At 38.0% G+C, this 11,620-nt stretch overlaps 1 protein-coding gene across 2 annotated transcripts in view; it reads left to right on the forward strand.

The window, feature by feature from the left end:
- Nucleotides 1-11,620, forward strand: part of hspa4l (heat shock protein 4 like) — a 99,573-nt gene that overhangs the window by 26,132 nt on the left and 61,821 nt on the right. For both annotated transcript variants that reach the window (XM_051928388.1, XM_051928389.1), the window contains exons 4-7: nt 120-242; nt 683-782; nt 2,708-2,841; nt 8,047-8,291. In XM_051928388.1, the coding sequence (XP_051784348.1) occupies nt 120-242; nt 683-782; nt 2,708-2,841; nt 8,047-8,291 (602 nt within the window). The remainder of the gene's footprint in view (nt 1-119; nt 243-682; nt 783-2,707; nt 2,842-8,046; nt 8,292-11,620) is intronic.

An 11,620-nucleotide genomic window follows, 5' to 3' on the forward strand; every position in this document is an offset into this window, starting at 1 on the left:
AGAGACAGCATTTATGCTTACCTATAAAGCTGTCATTACTGTTTTGAGTGACATCAGTTCTTTAAATAAACTTCAAATTAAAAATTAGTACAGAATGTTTAAACTTTCTCCCATTATAGGTTCGATACCTTGATGAGGACCGGGTATTTACAATTGAACAAATCACTGGTATGCTATTGACCAAGATAAAAGAGACATCAGAAGGTGCTTTAAAGAAACCAGTAGCTGACTGTGTCATTGCTGTAAGTAAGGAATAAAATTCCATTTTAGTTTTTGTCCGACAAAAGAGCCTGTTTATTGTTAGTAATTTTTTTTTTTCATTAAGCAAGCATACAGCTTTAAGGTTGTACTTTTACTGTTCAGTGCGATCTCTATGGCTGCATTTACTGATTTCTTAGGTAAATACAGCATAGATGGGATTTTTTTTCAGAAAGATGTATAGAATCTGATCCTTAAGTTGAAATTAAGATCCATGTGTGTATATTTGTCTCATTGTGCAATAGCTTTGATTCTGAAAATGTGACCTGTGTATGAATACTCAATTCAGATTTTTGAGGGAGGATTACCTTTCTTTGCCACTGTCTGTACAACTCTTTTAATAAATTCTTATTTATAAAATAAATATATGGCTAGTGAGGTTGGGTGTTTGTTTCTGAGAAATAGAGTATTTTTTTATTTACAGGTTCCCAGTTTTTTCACAGATGCTGAACGAAGGTCAGTGATTGATGCCTCTCAAATTGCTGGCCTTAACTGTTTACGTCTTATAAGTGATACAACGGCAGGTAAGCTTCAACAATTCCTGTGTATTCATATGATTTCTGTGAACCAACACTCCATTTCAGTACATCAAACAGAATATTTTTTTGTTAAATATAACTTTTATTTATGTGGAGATGACATTTTGTGGAGCACAGACTTTGTTAAATGACACATAAAACAATATGGACAAAATGTGTAAACTTTGTATGCATATGTGATCATGGATTTTCTCTCTCTATAGGTTTTTTCTATATTATACAATCACAGAGTCAACACAAGTGACAACGTATTCAGTAAAGTGTTGAGTGTTCCTTTAAAAAACCATGTTTGTTAGCTATATGGTTCACATGCTTGTATAAATTCTAGTGTGAAGCAAAACACCAATATTTGTACCATGGTTTGATTAAAAATACTGCTATATACAGCAAAGACTATAATAGCGGGCTATTCAAAATGAAAGAGCAGATTTCAAAAAAATTTTTCAAACAAACTGTATAAGACAGCAACACATTCCACACATCACTGGATAGAGGAAAGCTCAAAGTTTAAAAGCCCACGTAAAAGTACCAGTTAATGCCACCAAGCTCCGTTTTTTGTTTATTGTAAAATGGCGACAACACCACAAGAAAAATCATTTTGCGTGCTGCAATTTGCGAAGTATGAGACCATTGTTCAAGTACAACGTGAATTCCGCCGACTATTCACAAACAGCCTCCTTGTCATAAGCAAATTTCTGAGTGGCATAAAAAATTCATAGAAGAAGGTTGCATATGCAAATGTAAAAGCACTGGTCGTCCATGCACGTCAGATGAAAATGTCAAGCATATTCGAGATGTGTTCGAACTGAGCCTTAGGAAATCCACATCATAGGCAAGCATTGAACTTGGAATTCCTCAAACAACATTTAGGCATGTTCTTAGACAGCATCTGCATATGAAGCCTTACAAGTTGCAGTTAGTACAGGCTTTGCATCCTGATGACCATGAAAAAGGTTTGGATTTTGCACTGCAATTCTGGAGGATATGGAAGAGGATAATTTTCCTGAACGACTAATTTTTTCAGATGACTCAACTTTCCATCTCTTTGGTAAGGTTAATCACTACAATGTTAGAGTTTGGGGGTATGAAAATCCTTGCATAGTCATCGAACATGAAAGAGGCTCACCGAAGGTAAATGTATTTTGTGCTATTTCAGCAAGCAGAGTTTATGGACCTTTTCTTTTTTTGCATAGCAAACTGTAACTGGATTTTCATACCTGGACATGCTATAGAACTGGTTGTTTCCCCAACTTCATGAAGATTCAAATGACTTCATTTTCATGCAAGATGGTGCCCCGCCTCATTTCCACCATTCTAGGACGATGGATTAGAAGAGGTGGACAACAAGATCTTGCTCATAGTCTGTGGCCTCCCAGGTCTCCAGATCTTACCCCCAGTGATTTTTTTATCTATGGGGGTACATTAAAGAAAGAGTGTTTGTTTCACCTATGCCCGCTAATCTTCAAGATTTGCGACATCAAATTGAGGAAGCTTTGAATTCAGTAACTAGGGACCAGTTGATTCGTGTGTGGCAAGAAATGGTCTACCGTTTTGATGTTTGTCGCGCTATACATGATGCTCATGTTGAGTGCATGCAACCTCAAGGACCATAGGACCTAACTATTAACTTTCCTCTATCTAGTGATGTGTGGAATGTGTTTCTGTCTTGCACAGTTTGTTTGAAATAATTTTAAAAAATTACTTTTTCATTTTGATTAGCCGTGTACAACAGGAACATCACAAGGATTTAAATTATGTCGATGCTATAGTTTTATGTGGCTCCACGGTATTTTACAGGTAGCAAAGGATTTGGGATTGATGCATTAAAAATATGGATTACCTTCTACTGTATATTTTATCATTAGTTTTTCTATTGTCGTCTAATATATGATATATTTGCATGGTTATAGTGGCTCTTGCTTATGGAATATATAAACAAGATCTCCCAGCCCCAGAGGAGAAGCCCAGGAATGTCGTGTTTATTGACATGGGACATTCGGCATTTCAAGTTTCAATTTCTTCATTTAATAAAGGAAAACTAAAGGTATGTGAAGGATGTTTTTTTTTTTTTATAAAAATACTCCTTTAAAAGAATCAATCATTTGTTATAGCTAACTGGAATTCTGCCGTGAATATCCTAGTCATTGTTTGCTATTTAAAGAACTAAGTTATCATAAAAACCCTTTATGTATGCTGTCAAATGAGGACTAATGTACTGAATACGCAGAATCTTCCATATTTTGAAGTGGTGTCCATGAAGTACAGAGGAGGCTACACAGGGTCTATACCAGCTAAAATGATGAATGTCTCACCTTTTCAGTGCTTAATGCTACCAGAGAGCTCACATTGCTTTTCTCTGAAAACAGTTTGGTTTGGGTGAGGAGCACTAAACAAACAAGGCTCAGCAAGTATTTAAAGCAATTCATGTATTCCAGAGGTACTACATTTGGGTCCATTATACAGTTAAACTTCTGACATATTTGTCATAGCTGTGATAGAGTAGCCCTTTCCCATGTGAATCTAAAACCAGTAAAAACCTGTTTCAAATGTCAGATTTTCCATTACTGTTTTTCTTTGTTTTGTTTTTCAGATGAATGGCATTAAATTGATTTTTTTTTTAATACATAAACAATACAGAATCTTTATAAGTAATGGTTAATGTTCAAAGAAACAAGGTTTTGAGAGATGTCTTACTGAACATTTTAGGCATTTTATCATCCCACATTTGTCCTGCAGTCTCAATTCTGATTCCCACCTGCATGAAAATGAAAAGGTTCTATTGTAGCGCTGCCATATAAAGATAATGTTTTCTGCTGTCGATCGGGTGTTGTGGGGATCATTCTTACATCCAGAGATTGACAGCGATGCCCCAGAGGTGGAATATCCGGTTTTACTGTTTTCTTTCGGGGAGTGAAGATTCTGATAATATTGGACATAATCGCATACATTTCAAGGATATCCAGGGTGTCCTTTTCAGTGTGGTGCCAGCCAAACTCGGAGGATCCAAGTGCCAGTTAGTGATCCCGGAAGAGTATGTGCCTGATATTATCATGACAGTCCTTTTGGTGGGCATCTTGGGCGGATGAGGACCTTGATGAAAATTCTGGAAGTAGCTTGGTGGCCCACCATTCGAAGGGATGTTTGGAGCCATGTGAAATCATGTAAGATCTGCCAGCAATTGAAGAACCCCCCTGGTAAGCAAGTAGGATTTCTCCAATCCACTCTTACATCTGAACCCGGCGAAATGCTGGGTATTGATTTGATGGGGCCTTTACCTTCATCCAGAGCCCAAAAGACAGTGTTAATGGTTTTGGTAGACTATTTTTCAAAATGGGTAGAACTATTTGCTCTTTGGGACACCAAGGTTCCGAAGATTTGTTCTACTCTCAGAGATGAGATTTTCACCCTCTGTGGGGTCCCAAAGTATATTGTGTCTGACAGGGGCCCTCAATTTACTAGCTGTATTCTTCAGGGACTGTATAAAGCTTGGGGAGTCAAACAGAAACTCACCACGGCTTACCATCCACAGACAAATTTGACAGAGTGAATAGGACCCTGAAGACTATGGTAGACTCCTATGTGGGCGAACAACACCAAGACTGAGATAAGTGGCTAGCGGAGCTCCGATTTGCTATCAACACAGGGGTACATGAGGGCACTGGTGAGATCCCTGCTCGGGTGGCTATCGGCCGACAACTCAAAGTCCCCTCGACCGTCTTATCACCAAAGCACCTCTCCCTGATTCAAAGACATACACCACAATTCAGATCCTGGAAAAATTAAAGCAGCAAGTACAAAGGAGGTTGGTGAGTGCGACATCCAGGCAGGCTAAATATTATAATGCACGACAGCGAGTGGTACCCTTTGCTGTCGGGGACTTGGTTTGGACTAGTCAAGTCAAGTCAACTTTATTTATAAAACACTTTACATACAACAGCCGCTGACCAAAGTGCTGACTAGGACTCACCCACTCTCCAGTGCTGTCAACAGGTTCGCTGCTAAGCTAGCGCCCAAATGGGTGGGTCCAGTAAAAATTCTAAAACGTTTAGGACCGATTAATTTCTGCATACAAAGGGTTAGTGGTGTAGATGCCATAGTGGAAACAATTCATGTGGCCAATATCAAGCCCTACTTTGGACCCGCCGTTCCGCCAAATGGGAGTGGGGGGGGATCTGTGTAGCGCTGCCACATAAAGATAATGTTTTCTGCTGTCGATTGGGTGTTGTGGGGATCATTCTTACATCCAGAGATTGACAGCGGTGCCCCAGAGGTGGAACTTCCGGTTTTACTGTTTTCTTTCGGGGAGTGATTTGCATAAAGTGCGCCGTTTTAAAGAGAGAAAAGAGAAGAGGAGGGGAAGAAAAAAAAAAAGAGAATCGGATAATAAAAAACAGATCAGCTACTGTGTGGGCCATGTAAGAAGTCCAGGAGCTCCTACAGTCCTGTCAGAAGGTGGAAGTGATTCTTTTGATCGGGGAATTGAACATTCCACTAATTCCTATGGACTCGGGTGAGCTATTTCAAAAGACTTATTGTATTGTATCATGGTGCAAGACTGACTGTATGTCTTTTATGACGAAGAGGTGATTGTGCTAGGAGTCCGCAATTGTCAGAACTCCTCATTTGGCCTGCCGGCATCAGTGGGACAGAATTGTGGACAACTGCGGATCTAGTTACCATCTCTGGAAGGGGAGCTGGGGAAGGAATATTGTTATTGTGTGTATATATATGAATATATTTGTGGCGCTACAATATAAGGGTTATATAGGGTGGGGGGGGTGAATGTGTAAGGGATTGTATTTTTTTTATTTTATGTAATGTGATGATAGATATTGACTATTAGTTTTTTATGGGCTATAAATGCATTGACATTAAGGGACTGAACTGCGTAGAATAAAGGTTATACGGGAAATTTATTGGGGTGTGATATTGGCCTATCCTTTTATCATCTGCCGTCACCTAGGACAGATTAGCAGTAGCAATCGTCTCATGTTAGCGTGCGGGACGAATTGTTATGCCCTCAACTTTTGCCACATCCTGCAGGATTTCTGTTTTCTTCATATATTTTAAACCTTGCTAATTACGTGTTCGTCCATCAGTTTTAAACAATAGTAAGTGACTATTCATATCTAATGTCAGATGTCATTAATGCTTTAATCTGCATAAATAGGTGGAATTCTAAGATAACATTAGTATTTGTAACACAAAATAAAAAGGTATTTCTGAAAAATTTTTGGAATTAGTAATGCTTTAAAATTGAAGGATTCTTTACACATACGGCATTGGTTTTAATTCATGTGTTATGAAATCTCTGTGGATGGTAGCTGAATAATTTTAACAATCTTCAGTTTATTTATTGAGCTTTCTTTATGAATATAATACACATAACATTCTCAAATCCACTTAATTAAATCAAGGTTTTTTGCTAGAGCATTTGGTGCAAGGCAAGGACCATTGCTGTTTGGCATATCGATCTAACTGTAAGGCTCACTCAAACATATACATACCAACAAGACCTATTTAAAATCATCAGTTAGCCTAAAACATACATTTTTTCAGATTTGAGAGGAAAACGGGAGTACTTAAAGTAAAGCCTACTGTGAAAGGCACTATATAGCGCCCGACCCGGCACAGACTGAGGCAGAGGCACGTACTTAAATACAACACTCTTTTATTTTTCTTCAGCCGTGGGGCACGCCTTCCCCGTGTCCCACAGGCCCAACACAGTCCCAAAATCACTCACAATAACCACAACAATCCTTCTGGCACCACCACTCCTCCTCAGGCTTAGTCCTCCTCCTCCTCCCGACTCTGGCTCTTGAGTGGTGGATGCTGGCCCCTTTTTATAGCCCACCCGGAAGTGCTCCAGGTGCTTGATCACCTGCGGCTAATTGCACTTCCGGGTGGGGCTGCAGAGATGTCCAGGTGGGTTCCTGGCTCCATGCAGCACCCCCTGGTGGCCACCCCAGCTCCCCACAGGGTTGTGGAGACCTCCATCTCCCAGGAAGCCCTGCGGGAAACTAAGCGTCCCGGGGGAGGTAGTGAGATGTCCATAGCTGCTCCCCCGGAATATATACAGAAAGGGTGTCCCGGCCGGGCATGGGATCCAGCCGCCTGTCACACTACATAATCATGGGGAGAAAGTGTGTACACTACGCAGATACTGACCAAGGTTGGGACCCTGAAAGCTAGATTATTGAGGAAGAGTTGCCACAATTTGAAAAGGATATAACGCATTAAATTTAGGGATAAAAATGTTTGCCTACAATTCAATTCACAATTCTTGTGGATCATACAAGTGACAGACATGCATATAGAAATTCCTGAATTATTATTGTTTTTAGAGTTTAACAGCATCCTAATAGCAATTATAAAAATTAGATCATCTAAGCCAATTCTCTTTATTTTCTTAACATTGATTGTGTTGCTATGGGCAAGGTGGTAAAATATATGGGATATGGAATCTTCTTGTACGGTATGTATTTTAAAAAATAAATAAGTCTCTTATATAAACAGAATGACCAGGTAATATGAAACAATGCAAAAATTAAGGATCTTTGTTTTAGATGTAATTAGGCATGCAACTCACATTCATCTATCACTGAGAGTTCTACTTCAAATGCCTAAAACAAAAGACAGAAAGTACTTTTAGCATTTTAATATTGCTAAATCGTTAAAAATACAGGGAGCTAATCAGCTGACAAAATAAAGTATTCATGATTCCACTTTAGAAATACTGAAACTGTAATTTCTTTTAAAATACAGTAAATAATTCTTGAATACTAAAGCTGGGCATAAAGCTAAAATATAGCAGTATTACACTATAACAATTTAGTATTCTTCATTGTATATTCTGTTTAATGTTGTGATGAAAAGGTTAATACATTGAGAACTCTTAAAACTTCCATCCCACCTACCTGACTTTCTCCCAGCTGTGAACTATGAGAAGCAAGCTAATTTTACCAGGATATTTTAGCTGAACAACAAAACAATCATAGGTGAAAGGAAGCTTGAGTATATTAATAGCTGAACGTTTAAACTGAGAGCTAAGCTTTAGCAAAGTAGTATATTGTAATGTATACTTTGTACTGGAACTTACAAAATATTTACTGCAAAAAGGTAAGGAAGTACATCGTAGAGAATTCAGGGATTTTTTTCATTACCACTTTAAAATTTTTACATCCTTTATTTGTTTTCTTCTATTGTAATCCCTTTTGTGTTTTAATTGCATGAAAATCTGCCCCCTTAGGTACTTGCTACAGCATTTGATCCTTATCTTGGAGGAAGAAATTTTGACGAAGTTCTTGTGGATTATTTCTGTGAAGAGTTTAAGACCAAATATAAGCTCAATGTGAAGGAAAACATCAGGGCATTGCTCCGTCTGTTTCAGGAGTGTGAGAAACTAAGAAAGCTGATGAGTGCAAACTCTTCTGATCTTCCATTGAATATTGAGTGCTTCATGAATGATATTGATGTTTCATCCAAAATGAACAGGTAGGTCAGCTGTTTTATACAGACAGTTGTCAAACTGTAACCTCGGGTTATACGAAGAACACAATATCTAAACATACACAAACATAAATTGTCTAAAAGTCTTAATAGGTTTTGGGTTTAAGAGTTTAACCTATTAAGAGAAATACCTCTAAAAGTCTTCATAGGTTTTGGGTTTAACAGAGTTTAATAACCTATTAAGAGAAATACCAGTAAAACCTTCTTTAATCCCTTTAATACTAACACACATTATTCAATGCTTTTCTGTGCCACTGTCTTATACAATCATGCTTGCTTTTATAGCTAGCTTGATGTATTTATTACTGCCAGAGTTTGACTCACTGATGTAGCAGTCCAGAAAGAGATCAATGTTAGTTTTACAGAGCCAGGTTTGAAGACCACAGTGTATGTGGCACTCTTTGAATCCCATGGTTTTGCAGAACAGCCTTTGCAGCATCTTGATTTTGAGCAGAAGCATTCATTGTGAACAAGTAGAATGATATTCGGCAGCTGTCCTTGACACTTTTTCATTTTTGACAGCCACAGAAACCAAACCCAATAAGTATGTTTGTTTTTTTTTTCAGTTATGTGAGTTTTTATTTTTAATATTTGTAATCAATATGGGCTAAATCATAAGTATCCTACAAGATTGTTTTGGGGATTCACCATGCTTGCATTGTTTTAAGTGTTGTTTGGACAGTGAATCATAATGCTGTTTCATTTCCATGTATGAAAATTTTCTTTTTCTATCAATTACGCTGATTAGCTAAATGATTCTCTTTGTAACATTGAATGAAGTAAGAATTCATTTCAGATGTCAACATTCTAGACATTTAGCGCCCATGGACCTTGCTGAAGTTTAATTGTTTATTAAGAAAGGATTTAGCTAACCCATAACTAATCCCTGTTGTGTCTGCTATCTCACTTACCATCATTCATCAGTTATCATTATAATTCGTTCCACAATGCCAACATTGGTGTTGAAGGCTGGCCAGACCTTGGATCATCTTGGAGAGGTGGACTGCCTTACAATGGAATGCTATATGCTATCTCTTGAGTGTGGCATATAAATGAACCACTATGTAATAATTACTCTCCAAATGTGTATTATTCTTTAGAGTTAGAAATTTAATGATAGCCAAAACAAAATTGCCCAATATTTGATTTTGCAGCTTTCGAACATCCATTTTGACTTGGTTGTGAGGAAAGAAATATATTTGAAGAATCCAAGCCACACTCGGGCAACTGGTATTTAAATTTAAGAATGATCAAAATCCCTTGGCATCTGCCTTGCTGTCTTTTTTTTGCTGTCTAGTACTGATGGCTGGTGGTGAAAATCCTTCTCGGGGCAATGAGGCATAAAAGCAACTACGAAAAGGAGCTGAAATTCATACAAGCAATGCTTTGCTACTTTTTTTCTTTTTTTTTTTTTTTTTGTGCATGTGCAGATCACAAAGTGCTTGTGACACTGTTGCATGGATCCTACTGTGCAAATGTATTGTGACATATATTGGTGCCAAACAATTACAGGCAAAGTGATTTAAATTCAAGTACTGGTTAGTTAGTAAGACCGTGAAAGGGTGAGAATAGCGAACAAAGTGAAAAAGCAGGAAAAAGGAAGGAACGTTGAGGACAGACTTGTTTTATTATTTTGAAAGTGTCCAACGGGCACTTGTAGGGTACCAAATATATTGTGCAGTGTTCAGAATAAAAAGCTAGTTGGCACCTGTGAAATCATCCAGAAAAACAACATTGTCACTGTGCAGACCCTGACTTGATACTATTTACTTTTTTCTCCAGTAGAGATGCAGCAATATTTTAAATAATAGTGCCCTGAATATTTTTAATAACACCTCACTGTTGTAGGCATTATGTGTCAAACCAGCGGCTAAATAAGACTGAGACTTGTGGGACAATGAGTGTTGGGTGATGAGACTCTTTAGAGTTGCAGTTTTAAAGCATTGCAATAAAAAGAAAATCAGAATTATGACTTAAAATTTGCTTTAAAGAGAAGGTCTTCGCATTAAACTGCAGTCATGGATCTCAGGTTTAAGAGTGAATGGGACAAATTCAAATGCAAAATGATACCTTTAGGGCACTGTAGAAGCGTTCTGAAAAACCTCTCCCAGGGAGAAAAAAAACATAATGTTGTGAAAGGGTTGTCTTGTCTGTTAAGTTTCATTAATGAAGATAATAAGTTAAACTTTAAAAATTATTAAAAGGCTGATTGTGGAAGTGAAGTACAAAAACAGCTTTGTGTAGCAAATCCGGAGTAACACAATGCTAGAACTGGTGCAGATAAATGAGCATTCTTTGACAATTGAATGTCAACTTGTACCTACAAGTAAGATCATTCTTAAATAAATTCAAATCATATTACAGTATTGACATTTGATGTGATAGTCCTAAGCTAGATTTTTTGACATTTGAAATTTGAACTAATTTGACTCATCCATTAAATATCATGTTTTAGTTGGTTTTATCATCCAGGTAATAATTTCTCCATTTACTAATGCAAACAAAAACTCAACAGCATGTTTCACAGACTTAAAAAAGTGATTTGTCTGAAACCAGATTTGAAAGTGTCTTGTTGCCAGTGGTGTGTCTGAATTATGAACTGGTGAAGATGGTCTAAAAATTCCAGTGCCATTTTCTCCCTTAAATATAATCGTAATATAGTAATCCCTTCATATTCACACAGGTTACAAGCAGAACAGCCTCACAAATGTGAAAATGACACTTTGCCCCCCCCCCAACACACAAACATTCTGTATAGTTAGGTTAATGGGCTTGTTTTAATCAAATCAAGCTTTAAAACATGTCTCATTGATTGTACTGGATATAGCATTCACAGTTCTTAATATTGAAGCAGTGATGACAAGCTGCATGACCCCGAGGTAAGTAACCCATTGTATGAGCTGGTATTCCGTCAACAGTAGCAGGTGCGTCTATAAAAACGGTAACCCTGCAATTGTGAGCAGTCCTTTTCAGAATAGTGAACCACCTAAATGAGCCATGCGAAGAGGAAGAAAAACCATTCTGGCACACGGTGTTGGTGCTACACTTGTGTCAGGAGCAAGTTGAAAAGACGACCTACCATCTGACTTATGAAAATGCTGAGTGCTGCAAAAGCTCCGTCTTCAGAGGAGTTGCTGAGGAGAGTTGAGACTCGGATGTGGTATCTTTAGTGCTGTTTGTAGCATTAGTAAGCGGCAGGGTCGGGTGTGGGGTTGTGCATGAGACAGTTGAGAGACTGCTACCCCTTCTCCTAGCATAGCCTTTGGCTCATGAAGCTGGGGAAAAAATGGGCAGGTCAAGTTGATACTGACCCC

The sequence above is a fragment of the Erpetoichthys calabaricus genome, chromosome 5 (genome assembly GCF_900747795.2).
Source record: "Erpetoichthys calabaricus chromosome 5, fErpCal1.3, whole genome shotgun sequence".
NCBI classification, from domain to species: domain Eukaryota; kingdom Metazoa; phylum Chordata; class Cladistia; order Polypteriformes; family Polypteridae; genus Erpetoichthys; species Erpetoichthys calabaricus.